At 43.5% G+C, this 25,414-nt stretch overlaps 3 protein-coding genes across 5 annotated transcripts in view; 1 reads left to right on the top strand and 2 right to left on the bottom strand.

Moving 5' to 3' along the window:
* LOC120054912 (palladin-like) overlaps positions 1-2,281 on the top strand; it is a 58,507-nt gene extending 56,226 nt beyond the window's left edge. For both annotated transcript variants that reach the window (XM_039002640.1, XM_039002641.1), the window contains one exon: positions 246-2,281. In XM_039002640.1, coding sequence (XP_038858568.1) covers positions 246-406 — 161 coding nt within the window. In that variant the 3' untranslated portion in view covers positions 407-2,281. The remainder of the gene's footprint in view (positions 1-245) is intronic.
* On the bottom strand, positions 2,270-11,208 carry cbr4 (carbonyl reductase 4). The gene is made up of 7 exons (XM_039002642.1): positions 11,168-11,208; positions 4,479-4,632; positions 4,191-4,311; positions 3,887-4,023; positions 3,578-3,712; positions 3,307-3,347; positions 2,270-2,626 (listed from the first exon to the last, which is right to left on the bottom strand). The coding sequence occupies exons 2-6, from the start codon at positions 4,621-4,623 to the stop codon at positions 3,307-3,309; spliced, it is 579 nt and encodes a 192-aa protein (XP_038858570.1). The 5' UTR covers positions 4,624-4,632; positions 11,168-11,208; the 3' UTR covers positions 2,270-2,626.
* Positions 11,209-12,108: 900 nt separating this feature from the next.
* The window catches only part of sh3rf1 (SH3 domain containing ring finger 1), a 76,804-nt gene continuing 63,498 nt past the window's right edge, over positions 12,109-25,414 (bottom strand). Inside the window, exons 9-12 of one of the 2 annotated variants that reach the window (XM_039002638.1) lie at positions 16,887-17,164; positions 16,436-16,752; positions 15,507-15,868; positions 12,109-15,340 (exon numbers count right to left, since the gene is read on the bottom strand). In XM_039002638.1, the coding sequence (XP_038858566.1) occupies positions 15,172-15,340; positions 15,507-15,868; positions 16,436-16,752; positions 16,887-17,164 (1,126 nt within the window). In that variant the 3' untranslated portion in view covers positions 12,109-15,171. The remainder of the gene's footprint in view (positions 15,341-15,506; positions 15,869-16,435; positions 16,753-16,886; positions 17,165-25,414) is intronic. The other variant, XM_039002639.1, reaches the window with a different exon arrangement.

Raw genomic sequence — 25,414 nt, 5'->3', positions numbered from 1 at the left:
TGCTTGTTTGTAGGTGACCAAATACTTATTTTCCACCATAATTTGCAAATAAATTCATTAAAAATCCTACAATGTGATTTTCTGGATTTTTTTTTCTCATTTTGTCTGTCATAGTTGAAGTGTACCTATGATGAAAATTACAGGCCTCTCTCATCTTTTTAAGTGGGAGAACTTGCACAATTGGTGGCTGACTAAATACTTTTTTGCCCCACTGTATACTCCATCCCCCTCTTTCCTCTCCTCAGCTCAGTGGCAGCAGCCCAACACTCCCAAGCCTAAGAAGGTGCGTCCGTCGACGAGTCGCTATGCAGCGCTGACAGAGAGAGGGCTGGACGTGAAGGCAGCCTTCTTCCCTGACTCCAGCACCCTGCAGCCGGGAGGCCTGGTGGAGAGTGATGACCTGTAGAGACCAGCGGGGGCACCACATGCCCAAACAACTCCCTAATGTAATGCCTTAAAACTGACCCCTGACCCCAGTACCACCAGCCCTGTTCCGCCCCGTTCTCCCCAGACATAGGGGTAAATGTAACCCCCTCCACCCGAGGTGTTTTACGACAAGGCCACAGATACCTTTCTGGAAGATGGATGACGGGCAATGTGACACCCCATAATATCTCAATGTCAATCAAACATGGATCCCAATTTAGGATCAGATGGTTCCATTTTGTCAACCATAAAAGCAGAGGAATCTACCCTGAGCGGCCATTGAAGTTTATTTTCGATTGTAAAACTGCCATTACCACACAAAAGTGGGTTCACCTCTGAAGTGTCTGAGATATCTCACACAATCTCTCTGTAAAAATTATAATTGAAGGTTTAAAGTTCAAGTTGAAAGTAGCATTATTGTGCATGTTACAATGTTGCCATTTGTAACGCTGTATCTAAATGGATGACGTTTTATGAAATACTCCCTCAACAAAGGCACCAAATTGTAGGGGCAGAGATATGTAGAAACGGGACAGACTTTGGATCTGCAATGGAAAGTCCAAAGCATGGGAGCAGCACGTTATGTTTCCCTGGACTGTTGAGGGACGAAGGAGAAACCCCAAAACACAAAGTTATTATTTTATATGGGTATCACAGCATAGTCTGGGTAATATAGCACAATATGGATATCAGCAGTGTCTATTTTTTTTTGTTATAAGTAGCACAATACCCTAGATATCAGCATTGTCGGGTTCAACATTTATCATAATTACCATAGATATTGCACAAGGCCGGGCCTTACATACTTTTCGCTTCTGTTCTTTTGTCAGGTCAAATGACCTTGGAAGTTAAAACTGTTTAGTAACTTTAGATGAGTTGTGAAAAAGAGAATGTTGGCTGAATGATGCAGACACTGTTGAGAGCTTTGTGTTACCATAGTAACTTCAGTGATTGATTGATGGAAAGAGAGGTCCGTGACATGCTAGGAGGTACTGGCATGTGAAGGTTGACTGTAACAGGGACAGGATGAGGGGTTATCCTAGGCCAGGAGGCCCACAAGATCTGTCTCAGCCAAGTGTCAACAGTCACTTCAACGCTTGTGAACTGTGTGATCCGTGAGTGGGAGACGTCAAGGACAGACAAAAGCAAGTTTTTCAGAATGGAATTCAGTGTGAGAAGATGACAAAGCAATGGATTATGTTGATGAAAGGATGATGGTGTTGATGATTATGAAAATGACCGTTATGACAGATTCTGGAGATAATTTATTTCCTTTGATGGTTTCAGTTTAAAATCTTCACAAACACAGGAGACAGTCCTAAAAATGGCTTCAGTGGATTGATCACACATTACAGATGGTCTGCTTTATTTTTGTATGAAAAAAAACAACTCTGTATTTACTTTCCCAAGAAACTTGACATAAATTATGTTAGAGATTTTTTATCTTGTCAAATGTTCAATGACAAAACATAACCCTGTCTGTATTAAAATATCATACTTTTTAAAACTATATTGCCTTTGAAAGATCACTTGGGCCTATTTCAATCACAATATCTGTCCATATTTTTCTGAGGCACTTTTACCAAATGACAATTATAAACTGTTTAGAAGGGAGAATATATGCACAGAATTGTATTGAAATAAGTAATTATATATTTTCTTTCACTACTGTATTACCAAATGGGCATCTTTTCCTGTATCTGCTCAGATCATGTTTCATCCTGCCATTACTGTGGTCACTCACACAAACATATATGACACCTTTTTGATTTATATGCCAATCTGTGCCTGTATATGGAATGTTCTCCTGATATCATGTTAGTTTATGAAAGGTAATAAAAAATCAAAGTCTGGAGTTACCGTGTTTATGTTGAGTAAGGAGACCCTGGACAAATCAATTCCACACCAATGTACTCAGCAGCCATATTATCCATCACAGGGAAAATTCCATTCTTTAATGAAAAAGCTTATTGGATTATATTTCACCTTGATCCCAGGTTTCAATTGTCTCCACCTTGATCTTAGGTTAAATGACATCACAATGATTACAGTTCACATGGCAGACAGCAGCTGAGCACAGATGCGCCAGATCCATGAAGGCTTCTAATGGCATGTAAATGTATGTGACTGGTGAGTACCAGCTGTGTGAGGGGACTAGGGGACTGGGCAGCACTCTCCAGTGAGGCACAATGTTTATCCACTGGAGGAAATAACAGATGAGATACCATTTCAAATCTCTGCAATACCATACTGTACTGTCTTTAGTCATCCTATTTAGCTAGGCTAGTTTGCCAAAGTATGCTGCAGAGCTGTCTGACAAAATCATTTTTCTAGTTCTTAAAAGTAGATAAGGCCTACTTTCACAAACGGCCTCTATCAACCTCGACATTATGCACATTCCTCTCTCATGTGGTCTGTGTGCATCTAACCTAACGTATAGCAGGCGTAAAAGTGTATGTGTCTCTGACCCGAGCCGGTAAGAACAGGTGAAATGGATTATGGTCATTGTAGTTAATTACAACATTTCTGCGCTGAACTACGTTGAATATTTGCTTAATGAAACCTACAACTCCATTCACCCCGGCCTCCCACATAGCTCTTGACTTGATTTCTCTAGTGAATTATTTGATTTCTCTCTAGAGAAACGGCGCGTTGGGCTCACACAAAAAAATAACTAAATGAAATTCAAGTAATTCTGCTCAGCACTAATTTCCTCACATTCAAAGGCAAGGTGAATCAGAATTAAAAAGTACACTCCAAAATCAGTTAAAAAGTCATGAGCTTGAGTAGACGAAAAGCTGATTAAAAAGCAGATATTAAAAATCTGATTAAAAGCAGATATTTATAAAAAGCAGATATTTAAAAACAGATGGTCCATACCTACTCCCCCAGCCCCGCTGTCATGTCTGTCCCGATGAAACCTAGCGGAGAGAAGAGAAGGGAGGGACAGGATCAGGAAAGAACTACATTCGAGCTAAGAGAACAGTGGAAACTAATATCCTAGGTACAGTACAAGACTGTTTCTAATTTAGCATGCCAATGACAGCGATAACAAAATCATAAACAGACTAGGGCAAAGGCTAGGAGTTGAGGAGAATAAGCAGACAGATGAAAGAGAGACACAGTAAAGAAAGGAGGGACAGTTACATACCTGGAGCCAGCAAGTTAACCCTGATGTTTCGCGAGGCCACCTCCTTGGCCAGAGAGCGAGTGAAGCCCTCCAGACCCGCTTTACTGGCACTGTACACACACTGACCTGCGTTCCCCTTCAACTCCACCACAGAGCCTACAGTACACACAGATCACATGAACACAGTAATTGGGTTACCTCAATGTAAAGTGAAGTGGGAAATTATGTTTATTACCTGGACCACAACCACCACCTTGTGGCCAAACTGCAACATTGAATGCATCTGATATCTCAAATAATGACAAGGGGCTGTACATGCAGTAACAGTACCTATGTTGACAATGGCCCCTCCCTGAGTGTGGAGCATGCTCCGTAGCGCTTCCTTGCAGCTCAACATGCTCCCCAGTAGGTTGGTATGAAGCATAGCCACCATGTCTTCTAGCCTGGTCCACAGTAACAGACCATCCCTGAACACACACAGACAGGCAGGTGCATACACACACACAGGATATGGACGAGTTCTTAAAAAAAAAAAATGTTTACACATGCAAGCTCACCTGCTTAAGACTGCCATGGGAGTACTGAAGGTATGAAACTAACCTATACGAGTACTGATTCATTCACAGTCACACACCTGTTGGTGCCAGCTGCATTGACCAGGTATGAGAGGTTTCCACAGGTCTTCAGGATAATCCTAAACGTCTTCTGCACTTCCTCTCCTTTGGAGACGTCACAACAAAAGCCCACATGGTCAGCTAGAACATGAGAGATTGATGTAGCATTAGGTAAACAGAACATTACAGCTGTATTTAATTAACAACAGTAGTTAGTGTGGCACTAGGCTCATCATCTGGTTTTGAAAATGTGAACAGAAGAGCCCAACAAACAGGTGCATGACACCCCTGTAGGTATTATACTGTACCTCCATCGAGGAATGCCACAGTGGCCTGAGCAGCATGCTGGTTCCTGGACACCACAACAACCCTGCAGCCTCTCTCTGCCAGCAGCCTTGATAAAGCCCTGCCAATGCCCTTGGAGCCCCCACACACCGCACACAGCCTGGGCATGCCCCTGCCCTGCAGGAGACCAAATCACAGCGCAGAGCAAATCAAAGATGAGATGACATAGGCAAATGGCTTCAGGGGCAGCCTGGTTTAAGGTCTACTGAACCCCCTTGACCTCTCAAAGCACCCACTCCCCTGAACCCAGGCAGCCCACGCAGACAGACAGTCACTTCCCTGCACTGTCTGTGTAGATCATGTGTCAAACTCATTCCACAGAGGGACGGAAAAATATCTGCGGGCATTCGGTCCTCCCTTGTACTTAATTGATGAATTAAGGTCACTGATTAGTAAGGAATTCCCCTCACCTAGATGTCTAGGTCTTCATTGAAAGGAAAATTTAAAAAAAACAGCACACTCTAGTCCCTCCATGGAATGAGTTTTACACCCCTGGTGTAGGTGATCTAACAGCTAGCTATAGCTAGCTATGCTACCAAGATCATTTTAAAGAGTTCTGAGGGAAATGTCACGTTTTCACGCAACGCTGTTGTCGTTTAAGATGGATAACAATTTGGTATTTCTCTGTATAATTATCATAACGTGAGTATACGTTAGTTGGTCATTGGCACAGTACACACATGGAGGTCGCCATTTGTTCTATAGTGTGTTTATTAATTCAACCACATGAGGGAACAAGAGACACTCACATAAATCTCACAGCTAGTGCCAGTGGCCCCTCACAGGTAGCTGGACCCTCAGACATTTGAAACAAACCAAACCAGAGCCTGTCCACAGCATATAAATGACGATAAGATCTAGGCTAGGGTTAGGATTGAGCTAGGGGTTAAACATAGGCTAGGTCAGCCCTTACCCTAGCTTCATGTCAACATCCCAGTTCAAGCCAAACCCTAGTCTCATTGCCATACCTCCAAAATTAAGTCGTTGTCAAGCCTGGTTTGGGACGAGGCTACCTAACCCTAACTCTAGCTTCATGTCCACATCTGGTTCAACCCTAACCCTACCCTCAACCCCAACCCTAACCTTTTATCCTACGTTCCTCTTTGGACCCGTAAGGTTGTCTCCGTCTGACTCTCCTTCTGACCCAAGTTCCAGAAGCCCGGCTCAATGTCACCAGTGAAAAACAATGGAGAAACACAGCTGGACGGTTTGAAACATTTGGAAGTTGTTCAGGATTTATTTGCTGTCCTCAGTGACTGGGTTACAGGAGAGTAAAGAAGAGGAGAGGGTAAATCACAAGCTGATGTTTGACCTGTCTTATGAGCTATACGCTCAGATGGAAAAACACAGATGTAAGAAAATAAAAATACAAAAACTGTTGAGCAACATTTTTTAGGTGTTGACTGAAATGTATTATGCACTGTATGGAGAGAGACAGTTTGTCTGTGTATGAGACAAGGCTTAATTTGTATTCAGATCATCATCCTAAACATCATGACTTCATTTTCCTCCTTCACATTCCTGTAGTCTAATGACACCTGCAAACACAGGAACAGACTTTCTGCAGTCTTCCTCACCATATATACAGTACACACACACACACACACACACACACACACACACACACACACACACACACACACACACACACACACACACACACACACACACACACACACACACACACACACACACACACACACACACACTTTCTCTATTTCTTCTTGCATACATATATTAATATTTACTGTATGCTCCAGAGTCTGTGACCTTGTATCAATCCATAAACACTTTATCACTCTTGGTTACATCTACAGATATTTACACCGCCTCACTCAGTCATATGAATGTATAGCGTATCTAATAGACTTACCCGCCCCCACCTCACCAACATGTTCTGTACACAAACACACATTTACACTGTTTGTAGTAGAGCTAATGATTCCCTCCTTCTCCAGTAGGAAGGCCCGGTCATGCCAGAGCAAGGCTCATTGATTAAAAAGACACCTCATTAATCTGTTAGAGTACCCGATACCATTAGATACCAGAGAGCAAAGTGAACCAGACAGTCAGAGTTGACAGGAGAGAGGGAGAGAGGGAAAAGAGAAGCCAACAGAGCCAAGTCAGATGAAAAGCAAGCAATTCTCTTTATCTCAATATCCAACTCTTTGTCCCTGTATCCCCCATCGGGCCACCTAACCCCTTCTGTCCACCACAGTCATGCTCACAAATTGGAATAAGCGATCTCCATGGCAACCCATCATCTGGATGAAGCATACCAGTGTGACCTCAGAGAGACCCTGTCAGCTCCTTTAGACATTATCCAGCTGAGCATCACCACACACACAGACAAGAGACTGCATGACTCACCTACCTCACAGAGCACCACCTTAGAGTTTATTGCATTGTGGGAAAAGCAGACACAGCAAGGACCTATTCTCCTGGTAATAAAGGCATGCATTGTTATATAGACTCAATGTAGTATTTGGCTGTTGGGGTTTGTGTGTTTAAGTGAAAACCAGGCTTTACCTTTGTATTGTGACCTAATCTCTGTGTTTTGTACACAGTTTTTTTCAATCACTTTGGTGCAATTATCACAAGTATGTAGTATGTTTTCTTAACTCTAAGCACAAAAATCAAAATAGATCAAAATGGTTTGTTCCAAATCTCTAAGCACAATTGAATGAGTACACACAAATTCACAAAATCACTTGTTCATTGCACTAAATCACCCTTCCATATTCAATCGAAGTATCTTATTTTCAAAATGCAATACTCACTTTTGATATCATTGTCCTGTCATTTTTTAATACAATTAACTCCTAAAACTGCTAAAAACTACTAACTACTGAACCAAAACGCACTGCTGAAATTCCTGGGTTGTATATAACAATATACAGTTGTGGCCAAAAGTTTTGAGAATGACACAAATATTAATTTCCACAAAGTTTGCAGCTTCAGTGTCTTTAGATATTTTTGTCAGATGCTACTACGGAGTACTGAAGTATAATTACAAGCATTTCATAAGTGTCAAAGGCTTTTATTGACAATTACATGAAGTTGATGCAAAGAGTCAATATTTGCAGTGTTGACCATTCTTTTTCAAGACCTCTGCAATCCGCCCTGGCATGCTGTCAATTAACTTCTGGGCCACATCCTTACTGATGGCAGCCCATTCTTGCATAATCAATGCTTGGAGTTTGTCAGAATTTGTGGGGTTTTGTTTGTCCACCTGCTTCTTGAGGATTGACCACAAGTTCTCAATGAGATTAAGGTCTGGGGAGTTTCCTGGCCATGGACCCCCCCAAAAAACAATGTTTTGTTCCCAGAGCCACTTAGATATCACTTTTGCCTTATGGCAAGGTGCTCCATCATGCTGGAAAAGGCATTGTTCGTCACCAAACTGTTCCTGAATGGTTGGGAGAAGTTGCTCTCGGAGGATGTGTTGGTACCATTCTTTATTCATGGCTGTGTTCTTAGGCAAAATTGTGAGTGAGCCCACTCCCTTGGCTGAGAAGCAACCCCACACATGAATGGTCTCAGGATGCTTTACTGTTGGCATGACACAGGACTGATGGTAGCGCTCACCTTGTCTTCTCCAGACAAGCTTTTTTCCCGGATGCCCCAAATAATCAGAAAGGGTATTCATCAGAGAAAATGACTTTACCCCAGTCCTCAGCAGTCCAATCCCTGTACCTTTTGCAGAATATCAGTCTGTCCCTGATATTTTCCCTGGAGAGAAGTGGCTTCTTTGCTGCCCTTCTTGACACCAGGCCATCCTCCAAAAGTCTTTGCCTCAATGTACGTGCAGATGCACTCACACCTGCCTGCTGCCATTCCTGAGCAAGCTCTGTACTGGTGGTGTCCCGATCCCGCAGCTGAATCAACTTTAGGAGATGGTCCTGGCGCTTGCTGGACTTTCTTGGGCGCCCTGAAGCCTTCTTCACAACAATTGAACCGCTTTCCTTGAAGTTCTTGATGATCCGATAAATGGTTGATTTAGGTGCAATCTTACTGGCAGCAATATCCTTGCCTGTGAAGCCCTTTTTGTGCAAAGCAATGATGACGTCACGCGTTTCCTTGCAAGTAACCATAGTTGACAGAGGGAGAACAATTATTCCAAGCACCACCCTCCTTTTGAAGCTTCCAGTCTGTTATTCAAACTCAATCAACATGACAGAGTGATCTCCAGCCTTGTCGTTGTCAACATCCACACCTGTGTTAACGAGAGAATCACTGATATGATGTCAGCTGGTCCTTTTGTGGCAGGGCTGAAATGCAGTGGAAATGTTTTGGGGGATTCAGTTCATTTGCATGGCAAAGAGGGACTTTGCAACTAATTGCAATTCATCTGATACCTCTTTATAACATTCTGAAGTATATGCAAATTGCCATCATACAAACTGAGGCAGCAGACTTTGTGAAAATTAATATTTGTGTCATTCTCAAAACTTTTGGCCACGACTGTACAGTGCATTCGGAAAATATTCAGACCCCTTGACTTTATCCAAATTTTGTTACGTTACAGCCTTATAAAATGGATTCAATTGTCCCCCCCCCCCTTCATTCTACACAAAATACCCCATAATGACAAAACAAAAACAGGTTTCTAGAAATGTTTGCAAATTTATATTTTAAAAAACAACTTGAAATATTACATTTACATAAGTATTCAGACCCTTTACTCAATACTTTGTTGAAGCACCGTTGGCAGCGATTGGCATCCACCTGTGGTAAATTCAATTGATTGGACATGATTTGGAAAAGCACACGCACCTGTCTATTTAAAAGGCCCAACAGTTGAGAGTGCGTGTCAGAGCAAAAACCAAGCCATGTTGTCAAAATAATTGTCTGTAGAGCGCCAAGACAGGATTGTGTCAAGGAACAGATCTGGGGAAGGGTACCAAAACATTTATGCAGCATTGAAGGTCCCCAAGAACACAGTGGCCTCCATTCTTCAATGGAAGTAGTTAAGGACCACGAAGGCTCTTCCTAGAGCTGGCTACTCGTCCAAACTGAGCAATCAGGGGAGAAGGGCCCTGGTTAGGGAGGTGACCAAGAATCTGATGGGGACTCTGACAGAGCTCTAGAGTTCCTCTGGAGATGGGAGAAACTGCCGGAAGGACATCCATCTCTGCAGCACTCCACCAATCAGGCCTTTATGGTAGAGTGGCCAGACGGAAGCTACTCCTCAGTAAAAGGCACATGACAGCTTGCTTGGAGTTTGCCAAAAGGCACCTAAAAACTCTCAGACCATGAGAAACAAGATTCTCTGGTCTCATGAAACCACGATTGAACTCTTTGGCCTGAATGCCAAGATTTACGTGTGGAGGAAGCCTGGCACCATCCCTACGGTGAAGAACGGTGGTGGTAGCATCATACTGTGAGATGTTTTTCAGCGGTAGCGGCTTTCCGAAGGCACTGTATATACAGTCTCAGACAGACCAACTGGCGCATTGCACAGTCAGGGTTGAGGGAAAAATGAACGGAGCAAAATACAGAAAGATTCTTGATGAAAACCTGCTCCAGAGCACTGAGGACCTCAGACTGGGGCGAAGGTTCACCTTCCAACAGGACAACGACCCTAAGCACACAGCCAAGACAACACAGGAGTGGTTTCGGGACAAGTCTCTGAATATCTTTGAGTAGCCAAGCCAGAGGCCAGACTTAAACCCGATCGAACATCTCTGGAGTAGAGGTCGACCGATTATGATTTTTCAACGCCGATACCGATACCAAGTTTTGGAGGACCAAAAAACACGATACCGATTAATCGGCCGATTTTTTTTAAATGTATTTGTAATAAATGACAATTACAACAATACTGAATGAACACTTATTTTAACTTAATATAATACATCAATAAAATCAATTTAGCCTCAAGTAAATAATGAAACATGTTCAATTTGGTTTAAATAATGCAAAAACAAAGTGTTGGAGAAGAAAGTAAAAGTGCAATATGTGCTATGTAAGAAAGCTAATGTTTCAGTTCCTTGCTCAGAACATGAGAACATATGAAAGCTGGTGATTCCTTTTAACATGAGTTAGGTACCTTCTTACCTTCTTCCCAGGTAAGAAGTTTTAGGTTGTAGTTATAGGAATTATAGGACTATTTCCCTCTATACCATTTGTATTTCATTAACCTTTGACTATTGGATGTTCTTATAGACACTTTAGCATTGCAAGTGTAACAGTATAGCTTCTGTCCCTCTCCTCGCTCCTCCCCGGGCTCGAACCAGCAACACAACGACAACAACCACCATCGAAGCAGCGTTACCCATGCAGAGCAAGGGGAACAACTACTAGAAGGCTCAGAGCGAGTGACGTTTGAAACGCTATTAGCTAGCCATTTCACTTAGGTTACACCAGCCTCATCTCGGGAGTTGATAGGCTTGAACAGCGCAATGCTTGACGCACAACGAAGAGCTGCTGGCAAAACGCACGAAAATGCTGTTTGAATGAATGTTTACGCGCCTGCTTCTACCTACCACCGCTCAGTCAGATATTTATATACTTGTATGCTCAGTCAGATTATATGCAACGCAGGACACGCTAGATAATATCTAGTAATATCATCAACCATGTGTAGTTAACTAGTGGTTACGATTGATTGTTTTTTATAAGATAAGTTTAATGCTAGCTAGCAACTTACCTTGGCTTACTGCATTCGCGTAACAGGCAGTCTCCTTGTGGAGTGCAACGAGAGAGGGGCAGGTCGTTATTGCGTTGGACTAGTTAACTCTAAGGTTGCAAGATTGGATCCCCCGAGCTGACAAGGTGAAAATCTGTCATTCTGCCCCTGAACAAGGCAGTTAACCCACCGTTCCTAGGCCGTCATTGAAAATGTGTTCTTAACTGACTTGCCTAGTTAAATAAAGGTATAAAATATATATATTAAAAAATATATTTAAAAAAATTTATCGGCGCCCAAAAATACCGATTTCCGATAATTATGAAAACTTGAAATCGGCCCTAATTAATCAGCCATTCCGATTAATCGGTCGACCTCTACTCTGGAGACCTGAAAATATCTATGCAGCAACGCTCCCTATCCAACCTGACAGAGCTTGAGAGGATCTGCAGAGAAGAATGGGAGAAACTCCCCAAAAACAGGTGTGCCAAGCTTGTAGCATCAAACCCAAGAAGACTCGATGCTGTAATCGCTGCCAAAGGTGCTTCAACCTATTACTGAGTAAAGGGTGTAAATACTTATGTAAATGTGATATTTCCGTTTATTTGGAATACATTTGTAAAATTCTAAAAACCTATTTTTGCTTTGTCATTATGGGGTACTGAGGATTTAAAAACTCAATATTAGAATAAGGCAATAATGTAACTAAATGTGGAAAAAGTCAAGGTGTCTGAATACTTTCCAAAGGCACTGTATACACAGGCTCAGACAGACCAACTGGCGCATCACACACACACGATCTTAAGCAGGCCCCGCAGAGTAGGATGGGACGGATGAGAGGGCAAGAGAGGTGACTTTGCTGTCATGTCCCTCATGTCGGTGGTAATGTTTTCAGACAGCTCTACCCTGGCAGGAAGAGACCATCTAAACACAAGGGCGAAAACAGACCGACAAAACCATGGAAACCATTCGCTTTTATTGTTATAGTCATGTTTACAAAAATGTGCTATTCCCTTTGATACTTAATGTTTTACACATAGTATTGTACCAAATAACAAGTGGATGCTAATTTTTCCATGATCAGACTTACCTATATAAAAATAACTATAACCCAAAAAACTCAAGTAAGTCACCTTGGCATAAGGAGAATCTGTTTAGTTTAATAAAGCAAACTTTAGTGCTACCTTGTGTTCCAACAAGGCATGAGATTACAGCAAAAACATGTTCACAGGAACACCGAAGCTAACTGGTTCGGTTGTTCTTGCCAGTCAGAGAATGTAAAGAACATAAGCATTATTTGATCATTCAACTATAGACATGAAAATAAATATGACTAAAATGACTACGGTATATACTGATGGTGTGGTAAGTGTAAATGTATGGTGTGTGTGTGTATGAAAAAAAGGCTCATCAGTAAGCAAGACCCAGTTCAGGACAAGAGGTGAGGTGGAGAATGCCAAGACAACAGTTAAACATTAGGTTAATTCTACACAAGCAAATTGAGAAGCAAACCAGTCTGAACAGTGTTTCGTACCACTTTATACAGCCTCCACCCACCACTCAAAACATCAACTACAACATATTCAGAAGTTAGTCACACACAGTGGTCCCCATTACTCTGCCTGACACAAACACCCAATCAAACAATCACGCTTTGGAAAATTCAGTCACCTACATTCCTCTCAAGTCCAAAATGTAGCACCATCTGGTGTTTAAAATGTCCTCAACCTTTAAATGTGACCCCCAAACCCCTTCAGACTTACTGCTGTTGACACCCAGTTGCTAAGAGCAAACCGCTTGTTGGGGTGGATTAGTGCCAAAAGGTCCATTCTGTCATTTAGACAGAAGCCTTAGCTGTTGTTACTGCACCACAGCATCTGATAGGAGAAAGGCTGCAGCAGGAATAAACAGAGGACGTTAGCCTCTTGGTGTCTGCCTGGTGTGCTCTAGTGAAGGTAGGCAGACGTCCCTCACAGTCCACTAACAATGGAACAGCCACTTACTGTCCACCATTGACTAATATAATCCAATTTAAACTGTTCTCTACTGCCAACAAATATAAGATTGGATCAAATCAATTCCTCATTATGTGGTGCCTGATGATTCTGTCTTTGTTTCTAACAGTGCTGTCAATCTCATTACCATGACTAAAGGCACAGGGAGGAGGACAAGGGGGAGGGAGAGTGAAGAGTGCCATTTCGCCCCCACTGGATTACTTTGAAATGAAAGGAGTTGAAAATAAGTAGGACCCAAGGCTCTGAGGTTTCACATCCTCTAAACCCACTCAAATCACACCTCTTTTTTTGTGCTTTGAGACAAACAGAAAACAACAAAACCACATCTAACCAACCACGCACAAATCATATGCAAGTCTACAGAACACTTAGACACATTGAATAGATGCACTGTACAGCTTAATTAGACAAAACCAAGAATCAACAGGGTCTAAGTCATGGATCGGTATTAAAAAACCTTCTCTCGCAACTTCAAGGATAAATATACTAACTTGTATTGGAGGAGTGATAATGATGTTACATTAGGAAAACAGTTTGTGCTTTATAAGTAAGCAGTGTTTTGTCTTGTAGTGACAAGACACGTTAGGAATGAATGAATCATTGAAATGAGGGTTGAGAACCCATGAAGGTCATACATACATCAGGTCTGTCAGATGTCTTGCTGCATTTCCATGTTGTAGGCGACACAGTCCAGAGCACCTGGTGTTGTATAGATCCACGTGGCTATAAATATCAATATATTATTAAAATGTAGCTGTTAGAGTCGTAGCACGTTTACTGTACTGTATGTGATGTTTGTCGTTCACTTGAGATCTAGAGCGATGTCCGATAAGGTTAGTCTACTATTATGGGAGTGGGGGAGCAGCTACGATGTTCAATAAGTACACACAGAAGAATATACAGTAAGTAACATTTGATTGCAAGATCTATGGAGTGTTTTAGTTTTAACACATCAAAAAAGACAAGAACATAAAATCCCTCTCCCAGTACCTAATAATGTATGTCAACAGCAGACGGCTCTCCTAACGTTAAGGGAACGTTTTGATAACCACACCCGACATCAGAGCATCAACAGCATAATCATTTTACCAAAACATCTCTCTCTCTCTAATAAGCTCAAAGAGAACCCAGTTTGGGGCACCAAGAGTCCAAGGGATAAAGGATGAGGTTGTGCAAATTCCATTGTTGGAGAGAGGTCCAGAGCCTAATTCCAATCAAGTCCACTGCCTCTCATGGATCTCAAATGACTAGGTGTTTGCAATAAATCAGAAACGCAAACTACCCAACCAGAGGGTATGGAGCTACTGCTATATAGCTGATACCTTCCAGTCAATAGAAGACTAGGCTCAAGGGATCAGACTGGAATTGGGCCCACCTCTACCCCTTTTCTTGCTACACTGTATGTGCTGATGACATCACTTATTCTCCTCCCATCTGCTGTATTGTTTGTTTGCTCTTAAAATCAGCAGACACAGTGCAGTATTAACATACAGCACCGCAGCCAATAAGAGTCGAGCACAAAGTGATATAGGAAATGTGTCATAAGGCAGGTGTCAATTGAAACCCTAAACACAACGAAAGGCCAAGCACATCTTTTCCAGAGAACAAAAAATAAGTTACAATTTGTCATATTTCCATCTATTAACAGTTCATATGGTTTCTTACATTTAATAAAGTGAGGAACAGTACAAGGCACACATTTAACGTTTTGAATTGTTAAAGATATAAATAACTGACAAAAAGAAAATCAACATGAGTAGTGTGCTGTCCTCCAGTTATCTCTTCAGCTCTGTTTAAACTATTTCATCATTCTCCTCTGTGCTTTGAGGACCTCTTATAAGGTTGTGTATGGATCCATCTGATGTTACTGTGCCTAGCAACCTGATCTGGTTGACTCACAGTTTGACCCTAAAACAAGGCAACAACCAAGTGGTTCCATTGATGGTCAGTTCATGGTGTGGTCAGGTCACGGTCAGTCCACTGTGGTCCAATGTGAGTCAGAAAGGTCAGTCAGATGATGTCTACGAAGCTGCCAGGGAACAGTCCGGTCCTGCCGTTCCTCTGGAGTGTTCCTTTGAACCAGCCGTCCTCTCTCTTCCTGTGGACAAACACTATGTCTCCCTCCTTCAGTTCCAGCTCTGCCTCACTCTGAGGGGGGTAGGACACCACCACTCTGTACCTGGGGAGGAGAGATGGAGGATTAGAGAGGATACTGTACTGACACATAAACCCCCCCCCCCCACCACCACGAAGCACAGGAGAACAGAAACGCTACACAGATACACATCAGACAGCCCATTTTATTCATTACATGTCACTGTCCTACGATATAATAAATTAAGTACCTCTCGCATATGATTGGCCGAGCATCGTGCTGCTGGGAGATGAGGGAGGAGCATGCCTGGCGAGGGGGCGGGGCGATGGGGGCAGAGCCATCCAGTGGGCTGCTCTTACGTTGTGTTAACTCTGGGGTGGTGGGTAAAGTAGGCTCAGGCTCCATGGGGCAGGGGACTGCACGGCCATGGTTACCCATGCCAACGGTGGTGGAGGAGAGCGAGGGGGAGGGGGTGGTGTCAGGGCCCATGGCCCTTTGGAAGACCTCCCCCGTAGCAGCCTGTTCTGCCTCCAGGGTGGGGGAGGAGGGGGGAGAAGGGCGAGACTTCTTCTTGTTAGATGACAACAGCTTCAGAAGACCTTTCTTCTCCCTCTGCAGAACGACAGAACGAAACAGAGAAAGCGAGAGAAAAAAGTAAATTATGTTGCACTTGTCTGACAACGGCGTAGGCTGGATATAGACTGTCTTACAGGAATTCATTGTGTGGACATTAGAATCTGCATAAACAGAAACCATGGTCTTGGTCATTAGGTTGTTGGCTGACTAATCAGGGTTGTAATGTCATCATCTGGCCTGCTGCCAGCTGCCTGTTCTGTTTGTGTTGGCTGGCCTGGACTGACTCCCATCTCTAGTCTCTTAACTCAATTCCCAAGGCTCGCCCGTGAAACAGACTGAGCGTTGTGCGTCAATTTGTTTCTGAAGATAAACTGGAATATCTGTGTTCAACAACATACAGAGGACATGGTATTCAAAATACTCTGCAGTAAACAAGAGCACCAGACACTCCAGGCGATTGTCAACTAATTTTGGAATCCACTGTAGACGTGTTGAACACCAGCCAAATATGCTAGGCATAATAGAAGTACATGCAAACATGAGAAATATGCTAACATTGTTGATAACAATACAGATGGCTAGGGTGCTATCATGAATGCCCACCTTGCCGTCCTTGTCCAGCCGACAGGCAAGGGAGGAATTAGCTGACGTGGAGTTGCCGTTGCCTGGGGCGACGGGCATGGTGAGGTCTGCCACTGGTCGCAGGGCATCACGATTCAGCGAGGCGGCACTGACGTTGGGCGGAGTGAGGGAGGCGGCGGCACAGCCCAATGCCACACCGGCACGGACACAGCCCTGGGCAGGGTTGGAGGAGGAGGGCTGGGACTGGCACACGGCCAGGTGGGGCAGATAGGCTACAGAGGTCTGGGACTGGATGGGTGTCACAGCAGCGGTGGGCCGGTCCTGACTGTGGCAGGCTGCTGGGGCCAGAGGAGAGGCACAGGGTTAGATCATACACACATACCATTTCCCTATATATTCATTATCAAATACACTATCCCACCCTCAGGCTACATAGAATGCACACCTCCATTCCCCTAGTAGGTGACCCTACCTGTCCTGACAGCATTGCGTGCCTGGTTAACAGTCATCTGGGAGGTCATGTGCATGAGAACCTTGGCCTGTCCGGTCGCCACGTGAGCAGCCGTCACCATGGCAGCAGGTAAAGGGCTGGAGGGGGCAGGGCCGGGACAGATGGGCAGGGGCTTGTTGAAGTCAGGCCCTGGAACGATCGCCCCCAGAGAAGTGGAGGGGCTGACGATGGTGACCCCTCGCCCAGCCTGGGTGCACAGAGTCAGGGGCACCTTGGGCTGGGTGCTGCCTGATGCCGTCCTAATGGGACCAACAAGAGGAGAGGGGTAAGGGCTGGGAGCCTTAAGGTAGCTGCATATACAGAGATAATCAGTGTGTGTGCATACACCACCGTTCAAAAGTTTGGGGTCACTTAGAAATGTCCTTGTTTTTGAAAGAGCACATTTTATGTCCATTAAAATAACATCAAATTGATCAGGAATACAGTGTAGACATTGTTAATGTTGTAAATGACTATTGTAGCTGGAAATGGCCGATTTTTTATGGAATATCTACAGAGGCCCATTATCAGCAACCATCACTCCTGTGTTCCAACGGCACGTTGTGTTAGCCTTTTAAAATGCTAAACTTGGATTAGCTAACTGATCATTAGAAAACTATTTTGCAATTATGTTAGCACAGCTGAAAACTGTTGTTCTGATTAAAGAAGCAATAAAACTGGCCTTCTTTAGACCAGAAAAGAAGGAGGAGTGGGAGGCCCCGGTGCACAACTGAGCAAGAGGACAAGTACATTAGAGTGTCTAGTTTGAGAAACAGACGCCCCTCACAAGTCCACAACAGGCAGCTCCATTAAATAGTACCCGCAAAACACCAGTCTCAATGTCAACAGTGAAGAGGCAACTCCGGGATGCTGGCCTTCTAGGCAGAGTTACTCTGTCCAGTGTCTGTGTTCTTTTGCCCATCTTAATCTTTTCTTTTTATTGGCCAGTCAGATATGGCTTTTTCTTTGCAACTCTGCCTAGAAGGCCAGCATCCCGGAGTCGCCTCTTCACTGTTGACGTTGAGACTGGTGTTTTGCGGGTACTATTTAATGAAGCTGCCAGTTGAGGACTTGTAAGGCCATTTTGAGGCTGCAATCGAACCCACAAATGATGATGCTCCAGATACTCAACTAGTCTAAAGAAGGCCAATTTCCTTGTTTCTTTAAATCAGCACAACAGTTTTCAGCTGTGCTAACATAATTGCAAAAGGGTTTTCTAATGATCAATTAGCCTTTTAAAATGATAAACTTGTATTAGCTAACACAACGTGCCATTGGAACACAGGAGTGATGGTTGCTGATAATGGACCTCTGTACTCCTATGTAGATATTCCATTAAAAAATGTTAATGGAATTTTTTTTTTTTTACTGACATTTCCAGCTACAATAGTCATTTACAACATGAACAATGTCTGCACTGTATTTCTGATCAATTTGATGTTATTTGAATGGACATTTTTTTGTTGCTTTTCTTTCAAAAACAAGGACATTTCTAAGTGCCCCCAAACTTTTGAATGTTAGTGTATACACATACACACACACACACACACAGTGTCGGTCAAAAGTTTGGACACCTACTCATTCAAGGGTTTCTCTTTATTTTCACTATTTTCTACATTGTAGAATAATAGTGAAGACATCAAAACTATGAAATAACACATATGGAATCATGTAGTAACCAGAAAAGTGTTAAACAAATCAAAATACATTTTATATTTGAGATTCTTCAAAGTAGCCACTCTTTGCCTTGATGACAGCTTTGCACACTCTTGGCATTCTATCAACCAGCTTGAGGTAGTCACCTGGAATGCATTTCAATTAACAGGTGTGCCTTGGTAAAAGTTCCTTTGTGGAATTTCTTTCCTTAACGCGTTTGAGCCAATCAGTTGTGTTTGTAGGGGTGGAATACAGAAGATAAATCTCTTCGGTAACATACCAAATTAATCTCCCCAGAAATAAGTCTCACACTGATGCCGCCTGTTACAGACCCCCCTCAGCTCCCAGCTGTGCCCTGGACACCATATGTGAATTGATTGCCCCCCATCGATCTTCAGAGTTCGTTCTGTTAGGTTACCTGAACTGGGATATGCTTAACACCCCAGCAGTCCTACAATCTAAGCTAGATGCCCTCAATCTCACACAAATTATCAAGGAAACCACCAGGTACAACCCTAAATCCGTAAACATGGGCACCCTCATAGATATTATCCTGACCAACTTGCCCTCCAAATACACCTCTGCTGTTTTCAATCAGGATCTCAGCGATCACTGCCTACATCCGCTATGGGTCCGCGGTCAAACGACCACCCCTCATCACTGTCAAACGCTCCCTAAAACACTTCTGCGAGCAGGCCTTTCTAATCAACCTGGCCCGGGGTATCCTGGAAGGATATTGACCTCATCCCGTCAGTCGAGGATGCCTGGTCGTTCTTTAAAAGTAATTTCCTCACCATCTTAAATAAGCATGCCCCTTTCAAAAAATGTAGAACTAAGAACAGATATAGCCCTTGGTTCACTCCAGACCCGACTGCCCTTGACCAGCACAAAAACATCCTGTGGCGGACTGCAATAGCATCGAATAGTCCCCGCGATATGCAACTGTTCAGGGAAGTCAGGAACCAATACACGCAGTCAGTCAGGAAAGCAAAGACTAACTTTTCAAACAGAAATTTGCATCCTGTAGCTCTAACTCCAAAAAGTTTTGGGACACTGTAAAGTCCATGGAGAACAAGAGCACCTCCTCCCAACTGCACTGAGGCTAGGTAACACGGTCACCACCGATAAATCCATGATAATTGAAAATTTCAATAAGCATTTCTCTACGGCTGGCCATGCTTTCCTCCTGGCTACCCCAAACCCGGCCAACAGCTCCGCACCCCCCGCAGCTACTTGCACAAGCCTCCCCAGCTTCTCCAGAACATGGCAGATGTTCTGAAAAAGCTGCAAAACCTGGACCTGTACAAATCAGCTGGGCTAGACAATCTGGACCCTCTCTTTCTAAAGTTATCCGCCGCCATTGTTGCAACCCCTATTACCAGTCTGTTCAACCTCTCTTTCGTATCGTCCGAGATCCCTAAAGATTGGAAAGCTGCCGTGGTCAACCCCCTCTTCAAAGGGGGTGACACTCTAGACCCAAACTGTTATAGACCTATATCCATCCTGCCCTGCCTTTCTAAAGTCTTCGAAAGCCAAGTTAATAAACAGAACACTGACCATTTCGAATCCCACCGTACCTTCTTCGCTGTGCAATCCGGTTTCCGAGCTGGTCATGGGTGCACCTCAGCCACGTTCAAGGTACTAAACGATAGCATAACCGCCATCAATAAAAGACAGTACTGTGCAGCCGTCTTCATCGACCTGGCCAAGGCTTTCGACTCTGTCAATCACCGTATTCTTATTGGCAGACTCAATAGCCTTGGTTTCTCAAATGACTGCCTCACCTGGTTCACAAACTACCTCGCAGACAAGGTTCATTGTGTCAAATCGGAGGGCCTTTTGTCCGGACCTCTGGCAGTCTCTATGGGGGTACCACAGGGTTCAATTCTCGGGCTGACTCTTTTCTCTGAATATATCAACAATGTCGCTCTTGCTGCGGGTGATTCCCTGATCCACCTACGCAGACGACACCATTCGGTATACATCTGGCCCATCTTTGGACACTGTTAACTGACCTCCAAAACGAGCTTCATTGCCAATACAACACTCCTTCCGTGGCCTCCAACTGCTCTTAAACGCTAGTAAAACCAAATGCATGCTTTTCAACCGTTTGCTGCCCGCAACCGCCCGCCCGACTAGCATCACTACTCTGGACGGTTCTGACCTAGAATACGTGGACAACTACAAATACCTAGGTGTCTGGCTAGACTGCAAACTCTCCTTCCAGACTCATATCAAACATCTCCAATATAAAATAAAATCTAGAATCGACTTTCTATTTCGCAACAAAGCCTCCTTCACTCACGCCGCCAAACTTACCCTAGTAAAACTGACTTTTCTACCGATCCTCGACTTCGGCGATGTCATCTACAAAATAGCTTCCAATACTCTACTCAGCAAATTGGATGAAGACTATCACAGTGCCATCCATTTTGTTACCAAAGCGCCTTATACCACCCACCACTGCGACCTGTATGCTCTAGTTGGCTGGCCCTCACTACATACTCATCGCCAGACCCACTGGCTCCAGGTCATCTATAAGTCTATGCTAGGTAAAGCTTTTTTTCTATTGTGTTATTGACTGTACGCTTGTTTATTCCATGAGTAACTCTGTGTTGTTGTTTCTGTCGCATTGCTTTGCTTTATCTTGGCCAGGTCGCAGTTGTAAATGAGAACTTGTTCTCAACTAGCTTACCTGGTTAAATAAAGGTGGGGGGAAAAAATCAGTATGGCAAGAACAGCTCAAATAAGCAAAGAGAAACGACAGTAGATCATTACTAAGACATGAAGGTCAGTCAATACCTTGAAAGTTTCTTCAAGTGCAGTCGCAAAAACCATCAAGCGCTATGATGAAACTGGCTCATGAGGACCGCCACAGGAAAGGAAGACCCAGAGTTACTCTGCAGCAGAGCTACATTCATTAGAGTTAACTGCACCTCAGATTACAGCCCAAATAAATGCTTCAGAGTTCAATTAACAGACATCTCAACATCAACTGTTCAGAGGAGACTGTGTGTGTCAGGCCTTCATGGTCGAATTGCTGCAAAGAAACCACTACTAAAGGATACCAATGAGAAGACACTTGCTTGGGCCAAGAAACATGAGATTTTTGGTAGGTGAATGGATGATCTCCGCATGTGTGGTTCCCACCGTGAAGCATGGAGGAGGTTGTGTGATGGTGCTTTGCTGGTGACACTGTCCGATTTATTTTTAATTCAAGGCAAACTTAACCAGCATGGCTACCACAGCATTCCGCAGCGATACACCGTCCTATCTGGTTTGCGCTTAGTGGGACTAACATTTGTTTTTCAACAGGACAATGACCCAAAACACACCTCCAGGCTGTGTAAGGGCTGTTTGACCAAGAATGAGAGTGATGGAGTGCTGCATCAGATGACCTGGCCTCCACAATCACCCAACCTCAACCCAATTGAGATGGTTTGGGATGAGTTGGACCACAGAGTGAAAGAAAAGCAGCCAACAATTGCGCAGCATATGTGGGAATGTTGAGGTCCTGCACTTGCATGGTTACACATGGTCTACGGTTGTCAGGCCGTTTGGAAGTGTTTCCAAATTCTCTAAAACATTGGAGGCGGCTTATAGTAGAGAAAATGAACATTAAATTCTCCGGCAACAGCTCTGGTGGACATTCCTCCAGTCAGCATGCCAATTGCACCCTCCCTCAAAACTTGAGACATCTGTGGCATTTTGTTGTGTAACAAAACTGCACATTTGTGGCCTTTTATTGTCCCCAGCAAAAGGTGCACCTGTGTAATGATAATGCTATTTAATCAGCTTCTTGATATGCCACACCTGTCAGGTGAATGGATTATCCTGGCAAAGGAGGACAAATGCTCACCAACAGGGATGTAAACAAATTTGTGCACAATTTGAGAGAAGTAAGATTTGTGCGTATGCAACATTTCTGGGATCTTTTAGACCAACAGTTTCAATGTTGCGTTTATATTTTTTGTTTAGTACTTATATATTACATGTTTTGGGGGGGGGGGGGGGGGTAGATCAGCTGTAATATTGCAGATAATCCTCTGCATCATTTGCAATATATATTTGTAAATAGAAATAAAAAAATGTTCCTTCATTATTTTCCCTTAACCCTACCACCCCTCCCCTAATTGAAGTAAACTACTGAACAACACTTAAATGCTAACCAGACCACGAGCGCAAGTTGATTTTGTCCACCCACACCAGACGCGATCAGGACACACAGGTTGAAATATCAAAACAAACTCTGAATCAATTATATTAACTTAGAGACAGGTCGAAAAGCATTAAACATTTATGGCAATTAAGCTAGCTAGCTTGCTGTTGCTAGCTAATTTGTCCTGGGATATAAACATTGGGTTATTATTTTACCTGAAATGCACAAGGTCCTCTACTCCGACAATTAATCCACAGATAAAACGGTCAACCGAGTTTGTTTCTAGTAATCTCTCCTCCTTTCTTCAGGCTTCTTCTTCGTACATTATATGGCGGTTGGCAACCAACTTTAAGGTGCATGACCACAACCGACTGGAATGTTAAACTCAGTTCATCTTTCAACCACCCACGTGGGCATATGCTCCTAAAAACCAATGAGGAGACGGGAGAGGCCGGACTTGCAGCTCGTCGAGCGTCACAATTAGAACCAAGTTCTATTTTAGGGCATTACAACACTGACGCGGGAAAGCAGTGTGGGTGCAATGATTGAATAAAGTATGTGTAAATTTAATTTGCAACGCGTCCGGTATGGTCAGCCTGTTAGGCTTCTACTTCCAGCTTATACATACTAAACTCAGCAAAAATAGAAATGTCCTCTCACTATCAACTGCATTTATTTTCAGCAAACTTAACATGTGTAAAGATTTGTAAGAACATAAGATTCAACAGACAAACTGAACAAGTTCCACAGACATGTGACTAACAGAAATGGAATAATGTGTCCCTGAACAAAGGGGGGGTAAAGATCAAAAAGTCAGTCAGTATCTGGTGTGGCCACCAGCTGCATTAACTTCTCTAGGGTAGGGGGCAGCATTCGGAATTTTGGATGAAATGCATGCCCAAATTAAAATGCCTGCATCTCGGGCCCAGAATATATGATATGCATATAACTGGTAGATTTGGATAGAAAACACTCTAAAGTTTCCAAAACTGTTAAAATAGTGTCTGTGAGTATAACAGAACTGATTTGGCAGGCAAAAACATGAGAAATCCATTCAGGAAGTAGTTTTTTTTGTTGTTGTAGTTTTCTATTCAATGCCAATACAGTATCCATTGACTTAGGACTCAAAATGCAGTTTCTATGCCTTCCACTAGATGTCAACAGTCCTCAGAAAATGTTTCAGGCTTGTATTCTGAAAAATGAAGAAGTAAGAGCAGTCTGAATGAGTGGACCCTGCCGTGTCACAGAGCTTTTTCCTGCGCAAGACCGAGAGAGTGCGTTTCTTGTTTACATTTTATATTGACGACGTTATTGTCCGGTTGAAATATTATTGATTATTTAGGCTAAAAACAACCTGAGGTTTGAATATAAACATAATTTGACATGTTTCTATGAACTTTACGGATACAATTTGTATTTTTTTGTCTTTCCGTTTTTACTTTGTTTGAGCCTGTGGAGTACTGAAGAAAACGCGCAAACAAAACAGAGGTTTTTGGGTATAAAGAAACTTTATCGAACAAAAATAACATTTATTGAGTAAATGAATGTCTGCTGAATGCAACCATATGTAGATCATCAAAGGTAAGGGATTAATTTTATCTCTATTTCTAAATTGTGTAACTGTTCTACCTGGCTGGTTACTGTTTGTAATGATTTGTCTAGTGGGCTATGTTCTCATAATCGTAATGTATGCTTTCGCCGTAAAGCATTTTAAAAATCTGACACCGTGGTTGGATTCACAAGCAGTTAATCTTTAAACCTATGTAAAATATGTTTTGTTTTCTGAATCTTTATATTTGAATTTGGCGCCCAGCAGTTTCACTGGCTGCTGTAGAGGTGGGACGCTACCGTCTCACTTGCCCAAGAGAGGTTAAGTACTGCAGTGCATCTCCTCCTCATGGACTGCACCAGATTTGCTGTGAGATGTTACCCCACTCTTCCACCAAGGCACCTGCAAGTTGTCGTACATTTCTGGGGGGGAAATGGCCCAAGCCCTCACCCTCCGATCCAACAGGTCCCAGACGTGCTCAATGGGATTGAGATTCGGGCTCTTCGCTGGCCATGGCAGAACACTGACATTCCTGTCTTGCAGGAAATCACGCACAGAACGAGCAGTATGGCTGGTGGCATTGTCATGCTGTAGGGTCATGTCAGGATGAGCCTGCAGGAAGGGTACCACATGAGAGAGCAGGATGTCTTCCCTGTAACGCACAGCGTTGAGATTGCCTGCAATGACAACAAGCTCAGTCAGATGATGCTGTGACACATCGCCCCAGATCATGACGGACCCTCCAACATCCAAATCGATCCCACTCCAGAGTACAGGCCTTGGTGTAACGCTCATTCCTTCGACGATAAACGCAAATACGACCATCACCGCTGGTGAGACAAACCTGCGACTCGTCAGTGAAGAGCACTTTTTGCCAGTCCTGTCTGGTCCAGCAACAGTGGGTTTGTAACCATAGGCAACGCTGTTACCGGTGATGTCTGATGAGGACCTGCCTTACAACAGGCCTACAAGCCCTCAACCCAGCCTCTCTCAGAATATTGCCGACAGTGTGAGCACTGGAGGGATTGTGCGTTCCTGGTGTAACTCGGGCAGTTGTTGTTGCCATCCTGTACCTGTCCCGCAGGTATGATGTTTGGATGTACCGATCCTGTGCAGGTGTTGTTACACGTGGTCTGCCACTGCAAG

This window comes from Salvelinus namaycush, chromosome 10, assembly GCF_016432855.1.
Source record: "Salvelinus namaycush isolate Seneca chromosome 10, SaNama_1.0, whole genome shotgun sequence".
Taxonomy (NCBI): Eukaryota; Metazoa; Chordata; class Actinopteri; order Salmoniformes; family Salmonidae; genus Salvelinus; species Salvelinus namaycush.
This window is presented reverse-complemented; position numbering and strand designations above follow the sequence as displayed.

Bases quoted from the DNA above. Each gene is read 5' to 3' on its own strand.
- cbr4 (XM_039002642.1), bottom strand. From the start codon at position 4,623: ATGCCCAGGCTGTGTGCGGTGTGTGGGGGCTCCAAGGGCATTGGCAGG. The intron at 4,312-4,478 runs GTACAGTATAAT...CTCATGTTCTAG, and splicing joins TGTGGCATTCCTCGATGGAG to CTGACCATGTGGGCTTTTGT. The intron at 4,024-4,190 runs GTGTGTGACTGT...GTGTGTGTTCAG, and splicing joins AATGCAGCTGGCACCAACAG to GGATGGTCTGTTACTGTGGA.